The sequence below is a fragment of the Thalassophryne amazonica genome, chromosome 20 (genome assembly GCF_902500255.1).
Source record: "Thalassophryne amazonica chromosome 20, fThaAma1.1, whole genome shotgun sequence".
Taxonomy (NCBI): domain Eukaryota; kingdom Metazoa; phylum Chordata; class Actinopteri; order Batrachoidiformes; family Batrachoididae; genus Thalassophryne; species Thalassophryne amazonica.
The window spans coordinates 42,158,591-42,174,354 of NC_047122.1; the positions used below are offsets into that span (position 1 = coordinate 42,158,591).

The following is a 15,764-nucleotide window of genomic DNA, read 5'->3' on the forward strand; positions in this document are numbered from 1 at the left end:
TACAGTAAATATTCAAAATTCATAGAAAATATAAATAATGAATCATATCTACAAAAATGTAATGACAAAAATGTCAAGTTGAACCCAATGAGAACTCAGCTTTAGGTGAACCTTCTGCAGGAGCACATTTCCAAACAGCTCTGAGGACAATAACGTCACATGCTTCATAATATCTGCATCATTCTTATCCATCTATTCTGTTTCAGCTGTCCTGAAGTGCAGACATTTATTTTGTTTTAAAACTCATATTTTTACTTACACTTTTTTTCTACAAAATGTCAAGTACTGAGGAGTATCCATATTTGAATCTTAGGAAAAACTAAAGAAGATTAACTATCGTTTACAATATTTGTAGGAACATATTTCCAAACACGTCAATGCCTGAATTTAAATAAATTGTAATAACAAAATTGTTCAAACATACACAACTTGATGGCTTTTTTGGGGGGATGGGAGGGGGGTGTACACAGACAGTATGACTGGTACAAATGCATAGACATCTTTTTTTTTCCTATCAGAAACTAATACATTGCCTCAAAACATAGAAACAAATAATGTGCAAATATGATTCATATGAAAACAAATGCACATGAATTCCGCCTTTAAAAAAACAAGGAAAAAAAGGTAATTTTCAGTCTCTTTTCAATATGAAGGAGATTTTGTTTTCTCTGGCAAAGGTAAGTCAGGGCCACATCAGTAAAAAACTTAATTCTACATCTAAAACCGACTTGACACTTGCACAAATTTGATCCCCTCATTGGTGTGCAAGATTGCGTGCTAATGAGTAAACTTGTTGTAAACTGCGAGGCTGTGTGCCAGTGCACATAGAAAATTTTGAGATGTTCCAAATTTCTGGCACACATAAATTTCGTGCCACTTGCGTGAACTAGTCCTGAACATTGCGTAACCTACTTCCAAACACTGTACATCAATGCGTCATTGCATGCAGGACCTCACAATTTACGCTGAGTTTACTCATTGGCATGCAAGATTGCGTGTCAGTGAAGAATTCAAATTTGTGCAAGTATCAAGGTGGCTTTTCAAGTGTACCATATGATGACACAAACTGGCACGCCGAATTGCGTGCCAGTGCAGGGATCAAATTTGCGCTAATGTCAAGGGTCAAGAATGAAATCACGACATGGCTACCACAGTGTGAGGGAAAACACAAATGTTTAAGTAGTAGTGTTTTGGTTTGACTGGACAAAGGTACAAATTGTAATATAAAAAAGTAAAACCTAAGAGGAAACACCTGTACAAAACATTTAATTGTCCATTGGCTGGTTTGACACAATAGGACAGACTGGCTGCCATTTGTAAGCAATGATTCAAGCAAATATTCAAGTTTCCTCACAGTAGTGGTTTGGTCATTTTGGATCTTTAGTTTGGCCATAATTATGGATTTGCCACTGATAAATTCATGGATATAGACCATGGTATCTAACATAGATATCGGAGTAGTCAAACATAAAATGCAAAATAACAATGTGATGGTACTTTGTTGATTCATTTCATTTTGATTCATTTGGTGCTATTTGTGCTGTAAACTAAGAGGCCAGAAGAATAATCTTGTTCCTCACACTGACAACAGCTGAGTTTGCTCAATTTTGCAGGGAATCAGGAAAACAGTACAGTTTTGAAAATTTCAGTTTAACAAATCTAAAAATGCAGGATTTAATTTTCCTGGAATTCATTATGGTAGCAATCTTTTTTCTTTGTTTCTTAACACTAACTTTCATGTACTAACTCCTCAATATATTGAGTCCTACTTTACATATGATTATGATTCAAGTGACCTACATATTTGGGGCAATGAAACCAGTGGTGCAACTTAGAAGTCAGTATAACACATCGATGGCAGATGTGCAGATGAGCATCCAAGACTTGTAGTTAAATGTCAGTTATTGTGGAGCAAATGACTACACAAATGTGGACAAAGCCAGCTGAATAATCAGTTGTTCCACTGAAACCAATCCACCCTTGTGATCTCATGCTAATTATATAAATGACTGTAATTAACCAGTGAATCCTTATTCTTCAAAAGTGAGCTGGGTGGTAAGTTCTTTTTGGTCACATTTAACTCAGTGCATAGAGCATAATAATGGTGGGGAAAGTTTGTGCTTTGCCAATTTGTGAAAAGGTTTAGTGGATCCTGAACAGAATAAACCAACTCTCACAAAATTTAAAAACATTAGGTATCACAGGTGTCAGTGTACCCGTGTCAGGTCATTTTTTCATTTAAATTCCAATGATCTGGTCAAAGATCTCAGAATTATAAGGAAAAAACTCATGTTACTTTGAGAATAATCCTGTGAATTTGCACTTAAAACTGAACAGCCTTCTATATTTGTCTATATTTAGTCATTGTGACAGTTGTGCTGACAGCTGTTTTTATACAACGCCTAAATAGATCCTTGTCATTTGATTGGTGGTTTGTATGTCACATGATATGGATTATCCGTACCATTTGCCATTGTGTTCCATTTACGGTGCAATTTTGGTTCCATACGTTTTGTGCGATTGCACGCTGTGACGACAGCAAGCGCACACTAGCGGAGATGCCGCTCATCTTAAAAACAAACATAGCAAGGTTGGTTTTTGCACAGCATCAGGTACAGACTACATCATTGGGATTGTTTTTGAACTACCTGACTGTTTTTGAAAGTTGGCTGAGAACAATTTTGGATTGGATTGGACTGCTATTTAAAGTTTGGGCTGAACTGTTTGGAACCTCTTGACGTCAAAGGACCAGTGACAAACACCAAAATGCAAGTCCCATTTCTCTTGTTTATAAATAGAATATCAAATGACAAGGATCTATCTTAGGTGTTATATAAAACAAATAATGAATGTTTTTCATTTGTGCAATGGAAAGAAAATTTGATTCTGTGAAAGATGAAAAGTTCCATTCAACAAGGTTCGTTGAATGGAACATTGAAAAAATGAATGTTTTCTATGCACAGGTAAAGGTGACTGCAAAATGTTCAGGTAACAGCTGTTTAAACCATTTGAAATATTTCTGAATTTCTTCATTGACATTCTGATTTGGATTTGATGTCTCTTAAACAGATTGCATTAATGTTTATTTCCAAATTAATGAATAACCCAGTAAGTGTCTACGTCCTTATTAGCTATATATTAACTTTCCACTAGAACAATTGGACTAATAATAATAATAATAATCTGTCTAATTTGAATAAACATGTCTCAATTTGTGTGTTTTGATGTCTAACAGATCTACAGTATAACATCAGCATGCACAAGAGTCCTCTTCACATGAGTCCATCTTATTGCTTGTGCATATATTGCGGATTATCCCGTCCCTCTGTCCTGGTGCAGTTATGGCAGGTTTTCTGAACGGCAGCAGGGCGTTTTTGTTCAGCAGTATTCCTGTGTGAAGACATCCTCAGGATGACTTGGAGTTGCTGGTCACCTGTGGAAGATGAGTCAGAGGCTCAACAGTTAATGTGCTAGAGGAGCACTAATGTGACTCTTCTAACTATTTAATAATTAAGCTAAAATAATAACCTCTTCCAAAGGTCTATACAAAACATATTTCAGAGATGAAATTAAGAAAATTACATCAAATTGTTGTCTGCAAACTCCATAATGTGCTTGTTCTCTGCATCGACAAGTAGCTCTGATTTTCAAGGAAAAGTCGTGTGTCATCTATATAGCAATACAGCGAAACTCCCATTCTGGTGGACCAGTGAATTTTGCAAATTGTTATCAAAATCCACAATATGTATAAAACGGACAAAATACGTTATATGTCTAAAATGGACAAAATCTATTATATGTACGTAACAGATTAGTTACAGTCAGGATGCACCAAATGATCTACAGGGAATCCCCAGCACCAATTAGACTTACGCATTTCCTTGAGTAATCGCCTCACATTGAATGAGGCCTGTCTCATTTAATTGCCAGGTCAAAACTTTGCATGAAAAAATAAACACCTGCCTTAAATAAGCACAGGACATTATGTGCATTAAAACAATTACATTTGGTCGAGTCACTCTTTTTTCTAAGTCAGATGTGAAGTAGTACCTTAAAATCCTAAAACCTGATTCATGCTTCTGCAACTCCGTAAAGGTGCCTTGACACTTGCATAAATTTGATTCCCGTAGTGTGTAAAAAACTGTTGTAAATTGAGCATGAACTGTGCACGGCTGCATACCAGTGCGCAAACAAAATTTTGAAATGTTCAAAACGTCTGGCATGCATTAATTTTGTGAACTAATCCTGAACGTTACGCAACCTATTCAAAAACACTGCGTGTCAATGCATTTCATTGCACGCTGGGCATCTGAATGATTATCACAAGATGTTAGGGTGATTCTTTGACTACGGGCACTTATGTCCTTTGATCATATTGTATGAAAAACAGAAAAAAGGGGAAATTTCACACTTTTATAGTTAGCTTTACAATGAAAGTGTGTTAAGAAATTTGTTCTAGTAGTTTATGATGACTTTTTCATCTTTTTTCAGCATCATTATATGCAAATATTGCCGTTTTGTGCTTGTCCCACACCCAGACTTTTGATCTTCAATGATAAAAATGAATGGTAAAGAAACGTTTTTTATAATGTTTTAAAATATCTCTGAATAAAATATCAGTAAAATAATCAAAACATAATTGGGGTATTCAATGTCATACAACTGTTGTGATTTTTTTTAAACAAAATGTAGTTGTCCCACACTATTGCCGTAATTTCCACCACAACACTGTAATGTCCCTAAACAGTTTGCATGAAAGATTGTTTGGGTAGTTTCTACGGAGATAAACAGTGACATCAGAGCACATGTATATAGCGCCAAATCACAACAAACAGTTGCCCCAAGGCGCTTTATATTGTAAGGCAATGGTGTGGTGGAAATTACATTTACAAGGCCAATAGTGCCCGTAGTTAAAGAATCACCCGTTACATCTATAATAAACATAATACATTATCTAACTCATAAGAAGGAATGAAAATGCAACTGTTTTGCCAGTCCATTACAACTGCAACGGTAGATACTTTCTCTGTGATTCTGGGAGCGATGAGAGAATGGTTTTATCAGCCAAGTTCTGAGAGTAAATGGGTCATCAGCTACGAAATGATTATTTTATATAAAGTGGCATCCAGCAGGACAAAACATGGTGTGCAGCGGGACAAAGACTTTTCATTTCCATTGCACAAATGAAATTCGTTGGGACTGGCACGACGAATTGTGCAGCAGTGTTGGGATCAAATTCATTTAAGTGTCAAGGTGGCTTAACACTGTAGCCATGCAATGACGTTGACCTGCACGTGACCCTTTTAAAGGTCTCTGTCGTATCTTATTGCATTTTGCCGCAGGAACAGCGGCTTTTTCTGCATCAATTTGTCACTCAATGAGCTCTTCTTCATACAATCATCAACCTCCAAACCAACGATATGGCACGTACAATTTCCCTCCATGAATTGCAGGTCATTTGAGCATCTTTTTCTGACTCCATGTTGTAAAGTTTGCAGACTTTTCTGCCAAACATATTTGATCCATGATCAAAATGCAATCGGTGGGCGCACTGCAAAAATGATTAAAATATGACGGGAGAGGAAGGAGTGAAAATGTAAAAGTGACAAATCACAGTCCTTGCGGTCTTCATCATGTAGCAGGTGCATGGGTTCGCAGCCACACAGAGGGCTCTTTGGTTCACCACACCCAGGGATATGTGTGAAACTTAACATCATATTGCAGTGCAGGCAGAAAGAAGCATTTTGTTAATAATCGCCTACCTCGTTTAGGCACCGGGTCTGACCACGGTTTAAAAAAATACATGTCTGGGCTTTTAATCAAGGAAATACAGTACTCACTTTCCTCAAATTGGCGAGTGTCAGTGCTGAACTTAATTTCATACCTCTGTTACTGGGCATGTCCAGACTGCTCTGTCCAGTACATGCGAGGGGTTTTTAATGAAAACGCATTACGATCAGACAGGACATTTTGTCCGATGTGAGCGAAAATCTGTTATACAAAATCCAGTATTTGTGGTGCTTATTACATGGAAAACCATTTTAAAGCACTGGGACTTTTGCTTTTGTCCCGTGAGTGTGAATATCCAGTTTATGTGATGACGGTTTCGGTGAGTTTTACTGTACATGCATGGTGCGTATGACTTCAGGTTTCAAATATTAAACTTAAAAATCATCACATTTCTTGTAAATATATTGACCAACAATAATATGGCACTGCATACAGCTGCTGCTGCAAAAAAAAAACTTACTTGTTTGGAAGTATCAGAAGAGGATGGAACTTCATTTCCTAAATGTCCATTTAGCTGTAACATTACTGTAAAAAATAAGAATATGAAAGAGCATTAATATATCCTTCTTGACTCATTTTGAGGTTTACCAAACCTCATCACAATGGTCTACAGTTTTTTGGGGGGCTTTTTTTTTTTAATAATTCATCCAACAGTGTAAATGGTAACACCTCATTGTGTGTGTGTCAGTTTCAGGGAATTATGTTACATTTTTGCTATCACTTTTTTTTTTTTTTTTTTTGTCACATTTGGTTTTCACTGTTAATTTTGCTGATAGTTTATAATTTTCTAGCCATAAAGGGTTTGAATAAAAAAAAAATCAAAGTTTCATACCTTGTGGATCAAACCTGGGATCGACAAACCTCCAGTACTGGTAAAGTGAAGCTACATCATGAGAACTATAGTTTTTCAAGAAATTCAAAACATTACTGTCCATTGGTATTTCTCCTGATGGTTTACTATTTTCCTGAGAATAAAGGAAGGGTTCAAAAAGTGCTTTTCCTCCATGTAGTCCCCACATGTTCATCGCAGTCCAAAGATCAGGACCCTTAGGACCTGAGGGGGAGTCACATGTCTGTCTGCAGGCTTGAAGTCTATCTGCAGTTGCACTGGAAGAAGTTCCACTACAGTTCCTGGTCAACATAAAACCCAGACCTTCCTGTGGGAAGCTTCCTTCTGCTGCACCTCTGTGGACTCTGTGTTTGGGACTGCATGTTTTCTGGAAGTGTGGGATACTGCTTGATGGACTTTCTTGGGTACTGGAGCTCTTACTCCCTCCTTCTACGGCCAACACTTGTTCACCTGACTTCTTTTGAGATAGGGGTCCCACCCTCCTACTAGATTTTGTCCCATCTGAACACCGTGTACTGTGCTTGGACTTTGTGACACCTGGTTGGGTCTTGAGAGTTGGCGTTTTGCTGGTGCTGCTGCTGTGTGGGGTGAAATCAGGTGGCTGTGTGCGCTGACTTCTTGGAGCAGGTAACGCTGGACAGTCCTTGCCTTCAAGAAACGGTGGAGGTCCTGTGCTTCTCCACTGGGTTGCACCAGTCTTTGAACTCTTGAAGAAATTGGTGCCAGGTGCCCATTTGGGTGCAAGGGAGCTGGTGCCATCCACTCTATGTGCAACTCGCTGATGAATCCACAACACCTCTGGGTAGTTTGTGGCATGGGAACAGTATTGGCACTGTTGTTTCACTAGGCTCTCTGTTTTTGACACAGAACCTTCTCCTCTTTCACTTGCAGGTAACACAGACAAATTGAGGAGATCACTGGTGGGTGACCCCTGCATTTCAACTTCATTGTCATTTGACTTTTCTATTTTAATGTTTAACTCTGACACCATTCCAGATGGGATTGTGTAAGTAGTCCAATATGGCTTACGAAGTAACCCACTCCTGTTTTTGAGGTACTCCATATATCTGGCTGCTTTGGAACGACCTTGAGTATGGCTGTTCAAACTGGCATTCTTCTTGCTGTAGAGGTTTGGACCATCCTGGTGCTGCTTGTGCATGTGAGACCTGAGAAGTGAGGCATCCACTGTTTGGAAATCACAGTGCTCACAGAGATATGGCTTTTTATCTGTTGATGTGAAAAAAAAAAAACAGCTGTAAAATATGCATTAAAACCCACAAAATACAAATTTTATTTTATTTTATTTAACCTTTATTTAACTAAGAACAGGCCAGAAAATTAGTGTTAAATGTTTGAGGTCATCAGGCTTTGCAAAAAGGGCAACTCATGTCAATCACAGCAACTTTTGGAATAGAACTTAATTTCTGCCAGGTCAGACATGGGCGCATACCCTGGAGCAGCAGGTTGCCACAGACCCTGCAGTACAGAACTGCCCTAGGTCCTGAGTGGCATCCACTCAGGTTAAACCTCTGGTCCATCCCCACCTCCTGAATGAAACCATCTACCTGCCATGGCCAGGTGATACATGGATTTCTCTTTGACCATTTCCTCTAGTTCGAGTCCTCAGCATCAGGGAAGTGCTACACATGGCAGTATCATTGGTAACATTCCCTCACAATGCAAGTATTAACTGCTCATATGATGCAAAGTCATTCCAGTTGTATACCTAAGGATTCTCTGGAGAGACCTAGTACGAAAGATGTCCAGTCGCTGCCTTAGATCACTCGTCATGCCTCCCAACTATACAATTGGTGTAGAAGCACAAGTACCATGAAGACTTGGACCTTAATTTTTTATTTATTTATTTATTTATTTCTGCAGAAATATCAGCATCACCAAACACCTCAGTTCAGCAATCTCATTGCCACACAAGCTCCTCCCGGATGTCTCTTGACCTCATTGGTCAGGCTTCCAACAAACATGAATGTCACTGTTGAGATAACTGAATCAACAAGTTTGACATTTTTGGGTCCAGATGATGAGTTCATAAAGTCATAGTATAGATCTTAATGTTAAGGCAGGACCATCACAAACTTAAGACTCCAACTCCTCACTCTAATCAGCCATCCATTGATATTGTTGTGTGGGCCGCCAGAAGAGGAGGTACTGCTGGCCCACCACCAGAGGGCGCCCTGCCTGAAGTGCGGGCTTCAGGCACGAGAGGGCGCTGCCGCCATGGACACAGCCGGGGGTGACAGCTGTCACTCATTATCTCATGACAGCTGTCACCCATCTACGCTTCATCATACTACTCCATAAAACCCGGACATCATCTCCACCTCATTGCCGAGATATCATCTACCTGTGAAGGTAATTCTCTGCTGAACTGAAAACACTGACTAATAGTCTGAACTTCTTTGCAGCTGTTTTCCTGTAAGTGTTTCCTTATCTGTGGGATTGGCGTTTGGTGTGATCAGCGACGGCTTCACTTCACACTCCAACCAGATAAGTTGTTAACAGGAGCTGCACGAGTGTGTGATTAGAGGTGGAGGTGACTTTCCACCTTCTGACTGTTTTTGTTACTGGGTGTGCACACACCCACATCTCACTGTTTGTGCTCCTCACCAGCAGTACCAGATCCGACAGTCGGAGACGGTGATCACCTGGGAATTCGGGACTTGGCGGCTCCAGTATTCACCAGGTTCGGTGGCGGCGGAAATCGTGTGGTTCCGGCTCTTCTCAGGACAGACGTCTTCTATCCTTGAGCCTGCCCACACGTCACCTTTGTGTATTGACTGCTATCATATTCTGAGATTGTCTGTATAGTCGTTGTGCACATTCACAACATTAAATTGTTACCTTTGGGCTCATCTATTGACTGTTCATTTGCGCCCCCTGTTGTGGGTCCGTGTCACTACACTTTCCCCAACAGGATATCTCGGCCACCGTGACGGATCCCGAGGGGCGTCAACCATCTGTTGGACAGCCAATGGAAGAGCAGGGTGCATAGGCGTCGGCTGGAGGCGTGATTGGTGAGTTGCAGCATATCCTCACCGCCTTTACCGCTCGGATGGACCTGATGACCGAGCAAAATGTCATCCTTAATCGCAGGATGGAGGCTCTCACCGCGCAGGTGGAAGAGCGCGCTCAGGGCGCTGCTGCAGCTCCTCCTCCTGCCGACCCGGTGCCGAATACAGACATTCCACTGGTCATTCAACGACCCCCCCCCACCATCCCCTGAAGCATACATAAGCCCCCCAGAGCCGTACGGAGGTTGTGTGGAGACGTGCGCGGACTTTCTTATGCAGTGTTCGCTCGTCTTTGCACAACGTCCCGTGATGTACGCATCTGACTCCAGCAAGGTGGCTTACCTGATTAATTTGCTTCGGGGTGAGGCACGCGCTTGGGCTACAGCGCTTTGGGAGCAAGGTTCACGGCTCCTTACCACTTATACTGGGTTTGTGAGGGAGCTCAGGACCGTTTTTGATCACCCTAACAGAGGCGAAACCGCGTCTACCGTGCTGCTGTCAATGAGACAGGGGCGCCACCTTCATAAACGGACTGTCGTCAGTCCTGAAGGAGCACCTGGTGGCTAAGGAGGAACCGCGGGATTTGGCTGAGCTTATCGATTTGGTTATACGGTTGGACAACCGGTTAGAAGAACGCCGACGGGAGCGAGGCGAAGGGCATGGTCAGGCACAAGCCATCCCTCTTCCTCCCGGGTCCGAAAGGGAGCCGTCTTCCCCACGCTCCACAGCCACAGCGCTCCGTGTGGCTACAGTTCCCCCTGCTGACGGTGCTAGGGACACGAGCAGGGCCGCATTCAGACAGAGGAGGCTGGTCCGTGGGGAGTGCTTTGTCTGCGGCTCGAGTGAGCATCAGCAGAGAGACTGCCCCAAACGGTCAAAACACAAACGCCCGCCCTTAGAGACTGGGCTGAGGGGGGGTCAAAACATTCACGTGGGTCATACACATCTGTCTACACGACTCCCAGTTAAAATCCTGAGCGGGGATTTAACCCTTCAAGCCCCAGCACTGGTGGACACGGGGTCAGAAGGGAATCTGCTGGATAGCAGATGGGCAAGGGAGGTAGGGCTCCCTCTGGTGGCACTTTCTTCGCCAGTGAAGGTGTGAGCACTAGATGGCACTCTTCTCCCTTTTATCACACACAAGACACTACCTGTAACCCTGGTAGTGTCTGGGAATCACCGGGAGGAGATTGAGTTTTTTGTAACTCCTTCTACCTCCCGCGTGATTTTGGACTTCCCATGGATGATTAAACACAATCCCCGGATTGATTGGCCGTCTGGGGTTGTGACTCAGTGGAGCGAAACCTGCCACCGGAATTGTTTAGGATCCTCGGTTCCTCCCGGTGTAAATGCTAATGAGGAGGTTAAAGTCCCTCCCAATCTGACGGCGGTGCCGGTTGAGTACCACGACCTTGCTGACATCTTCAGCAAGGAGTTGGCACTCACCCTTCCCCCGCACCGTCCGTACGCTTGTGCCATTGATTTGGTCCCGGGCGCTGAGTACCCGTCCAGCAGGCTGTACAACCTCTCACGTCTTGAGCGCGAATCAATGGAGACCTACATCCGGGACTCATTAGCTGCCGGGCTGATCCGGAATTCCACCTCCCCGATGGGTGCAGGTTTCTTCTTTGTGGGCAAGAAAGACGGCGGACTCCGTCCATGCATTGATTACAGGGGGCTGAACGACATAACGGTTCGCAATCAATACCCTTTACCCCTGTTGGGTTCAGTGTTCACGCCCCTGCATGGAGCCCAAAATTTCACCAAACTGGACCTTAGGAATGCGTATCACCTGGTTCGGATCCGGAAGGGAGACGAATGGAAGACGGCATTTAACACCCCATTAGGTCATTTTGAGTACCTGGTCATGCCGTTCGGCCTCACCAACGCCCCCGCGACGTTCCAAGCTTTGGTAAATGACGTCTTGCGGGACTTCCTGCACCGATTCGTCTTCGTATATCTGGATGACATACTCATCTTTTCCCCGGATCCTGAGACTCATGTCCAGCATGTACGTCAGGTCCTGCAGCGGTTGTTGGAGAACCGGCTCCCGCCGTCCCAGGGCAACACCACCATCCTCACGATAGTGGACCGATTCGCCAAGGCGGCCCACTTCGTGGCCCTCCCGAAGCTCCCAACGGCCCAGGAGACAGCAGACCTCCTGGTCCACCACGTCTTCCGTCTGCATGGGATACCAACTGACGTAGTCTCAGATCGTGGTCCCCAGTTTTCCTCTCAAGTCTGGAGGAGTTTCTGTAGAGAACTGGGGGCCACCGTGAGCCTCTCGTCCGGGTACCACCCACAGACGAACGGACAGGCAGAACGGGCCAACCAAGAGTTGGAACAGACCCTCCGCTGTGTGACATCCGCGCACCCGACGGCCTGGAGTAACCATCTAGCCTGGATCGAGTATGCACATAACAGCCAGGTGTCTTCTGCCACCGGCCTCTCCCCATTTGAGGTGTGTCTGGGGTACCAGCCCCCATTGTTTCCCGTGGTGGAGGGAGAGGTCGGTGTGCCCTCGGTCCAGGCCCACCTGCGGAGGTGCCGTCGTGTGTGGCGCACCGCCCGTTCTGCCTTGTTAAAGGCCCGGACGAGGGCTAAGGCCCATGCAGACCGCCGGCGGTCCCCGGCCCCTGCATACCAGCCCGGGCAGGAGGTGTGGTTATCAACCAAGGACATTCCCCTGCAGGTGGACTCCCCCAAACTGATGGACAGGTTCATTGGACCATTCAAGATCATCAAAATCCTCAGTCCTGCTGCAGTGAAGCTCCAGCTCCCGGCTTCACTGCGGATCCACCCTGTTTTTCATGTCTCCCAGATTAAACCACGCCTCACCTCACCCCTCTGTGCTCCCGGTCCGGCGCCGCCTCCTGCCCGGATCATTGACGGGGAGCCGGCTTGGACAGTGCGCCGGCTCCTGGACGTCCGTCGAATGGGCCGGGGGTTCCAGTATTTGGTGGACTGGGAGGGGTATGGACCCGAAGAATGCTCCTAGGTGAATAGGAGATTCATCCTGGACCCGGCCCTTCTGGCCGATTTCTACCGCCGACACCCGGATACACCTGGTCGGGCGCCAGGAGGCTCCCGTTGAGGGGGGAGTCCTGTTGTGTGGGCCGCCAGAAGAGGAGGTACTGCTGGCCCACCACCAGAGGGCGCCCTGCCTGCCGCCACGGACACAGCCAGGGGTGACAGCTGTCACTCATTATCTCATGACAGCTGTCACCCATCTCCGCTTCATCATACTACTCCATAAAACCCGGACGTCATCTCCACCTCATTGCCGAGATATCATCTACCTGTGAAGGTAATTCTCTGCTGAACTGAAAACACTGACTAATAGTCTGAACTTCTTTGCAGCTGTTTTCCTGTAAGTGTTTCCTTATCTGTGGGATTGGTGTTTGGTGTGATCAGCGACGGCTTCACTTCACACTCCAACCAGATAAGTGGTTAACAGGAGCTGCACGAGTGTGTGATTAGAGGTGGAGGTGACTTTCCACCTTCTGACTGTTTTTGTTACTGGGTGTGCACACACCCACATCTCACTGTTTGTGCTCCTCACCAGCAGTACCAGATCCGACAGTCGGGGACGGTGATCACCTGGGGATTCGGGACTTGGCGGCTCCAGTATTCACCAGGTTCGGTGGCGGCGGAAATCGTGTGGTTCCGGCTCTTCTCAGGACAGACGTCTTCTATCCTCGAGCCTGCCCACACGTCACCTTTGTGTATTGACTGCTATCATATTCTGAGATTGTCTGTATAGTCGTTGTGCACATTCACAACATTAAATTGTTACCTTTTGGCTCATCTATTGACCGTTCATTTGCGCCCCCTGTTGTGGGTCCGTGTCACTACACTTTCCCCAACAGATATGACAAAACACCATCTGCAATGTCAAGGGTACTGAACCTTTACTAACAGGCAAAGTCATCTAATAGTTTTACTCAATTATGTTGTCCAACACCCTGACCATGCACTGAACAGATTACTTACACCAGCAGAACAACATCCCCACCTACCGAAAGAGGTTCTACATCAATATCACATATTGATTGAGCTTTCCCCACCCTCAACTCTTTCACAACCTTTATACTCTCATTAGATTCAGTGGTTTGCACCTGGACCAGCCACCTAGAGGATGAGCAATAGAAAATTGTTGAAAATGGCCCAACAGGACAGGACCATGTCATCATGTCGCATGACTGTGGTTGGATGAGGTGCAGGTTTGTATTAACACAGTGCTTCATTCTGTAATCCACACCTAGTCTGTAAACCGATGTGTGTCACTAGACCACAAGTGATGAGTCACCTGCGCATGGGCGCCTCCTTGCCTGCCCTCAGTGACATCCAAGCCCACATTCTCAGCTCCTACTACACATCTGGAACTGCTATCAAGCCACGCATCATGGTTCCTTTGGATGGTATTCAGACTGCCCTCTGAAATGAAACACCTCCTCCTGTGAGCACTCGTGAAACTGATGCCATTCATCCATGGCACTTTTCAGCCTTGTTCTTTCCCTCTTGATTCAGTGACTTTAATGTGTTTTTGTATTGCTGAATGCACCTGACTCAAATATTATGTCTTTGTATTAACAAGATTTTTTTTTAAAGTACTGTATAGCTGCAGTATTGCACAATATTTCATTCATTCATTCATTCATTCATTCATCTTCTATACTTGCTTACTCCAATCAAGAGTCGTGGGACAGTATTTCATAAGCAGCAAATTTTCAACATAGATTACTATTATGTTTTACAAAAGCCTTTTGGCCCTTTTGTAATGTGCTTTAACATTGTAACCTTGTTTCGAGATCAAGCATGAGAATTGCTGTTTAATGCTAAACTATATTTTTTTTATTTTCCACTGTCAGTCTATGCACTTGCATAAGGGAAGAAATAGCAGCTGCTCATTAAATATATGTTCCAGACATCAGTATATTTTTTTCCAGCATTATGTTGCTATTTGGTAAAAAAAAAAAAAAAAAAAAAAAAAAAGACTTAATTGTTGTGCATTTTCAAGACTTTTTGTATATACACAATTACTCAAAAAAAAAAAAAAGAGACAAAATGAGGTTGCAACATGGATTTTGAATCGGGATGGAACTGATTAATTGTGATAGATCCAGATATGAATATCTTCTTCCATCTCATTTTCTTCCTTTTATCTTTCTTCTTGCATTTCCAGAACTAAGCTTGTGACATCACAAAGATCAAATTTAAAACACCTCCTCCATCAGTTGACAGAGATGATAATTACTGGTTACTATTTGATCCATATGTGTGCCTTCCAGTTATGTTTGTACTTCTGGTTTAAATTCACAAGAGGTCGCACTTTGCCATGATATAATATACAACCCCTGGCAAAAATTATGGAATCACCGGCCTCAGAGGATGTTCATTCAGTTGTTTAATTTTGTAGAAGAAAGATCACAGACATGACACAAAACTAAAGTCATTTCAAATGGCAACTTTCTGGCTTTAAGAAACACTATAAGAAATCAAGAAAAAAAAGATTGTGGCAGTCAGTAACGGTTACTTTTTTTAGACCAAGCAGAGGAAAAAAATATGGAATCACTCAATTCTGAGGAAAAAATTATGGAATCACCCTGTAAATTTTCATCCCCCAAATTAACACCTGTGTCAAATCAGATCTGCTCATTGACATTGACCCTATGCCATGACGTTGACCCTATGTGTCTTTTTGCAAGGAATGTTTTTGCAGTTTTTGCTCTATGGCAAGATGCATTATCATCTTGAAAAATGATTTCATCATCCCCAAACATCCTTTCAATTGTCCAAAATATCAACATAAACTTGTGCATTTATTGATGATGTAATGACAGCCATCTCCCCAGTGCCTTTACCTGACATGCAGCCCCATATCATCAATGACTGTGGAAATTTACATGTTCTCTTCAGGCAGTCATCTTTATAAATCTCATTGGAAACAACAAACAAACAAAAGTTCCAGCATCATCACCTTGCCCAATGCAGATTCGAGATTCATCACTGAATATGACTTTCATCCACAGTCCACAATTGCTTTTCCTTAGTCCATTGTAACCTTGTTTTTTTCTGTTTAGGTGTTAATGATG

The 15,764-nt window shown here is 43.4% G+C and overlaps 1 protein-coding gene across 1 annotated transcript in view; it reads right to left on the reverse strand.

Moving 5' to 3' along the window:
• Window positions 1-3,386: 3,386 nt before the first annotated feature.
• LOC117501399 (zinc finger protein 516-like) overlaps window positions 3,387-15,764 on the reverse strand; it is a 33,623-nt gene continuing 21,245 nt past the window's right edge. The window contains exons 3-5 of the mRNA XM_034160276.1: window positions 6,623-7,867; window positions 6,251-6,315; window positions 3,387-3,433 (exon numbers count right to left, since the gene is read on the reverse strand). Of these exons, the coding sequence (XP_034016167.1) occupies window positions 3,407-3,433; window positions 6,251-6,315; window positions 6,623-7,867 (1,337 nt within the window). The 3' untranslated portion in view covers window positions 3,387-3,406. The remainder of the gene's footprint in view (window positions 3,434-6,250; window positions 6,316-6,622; window positions 7,868-15,764) is intronic.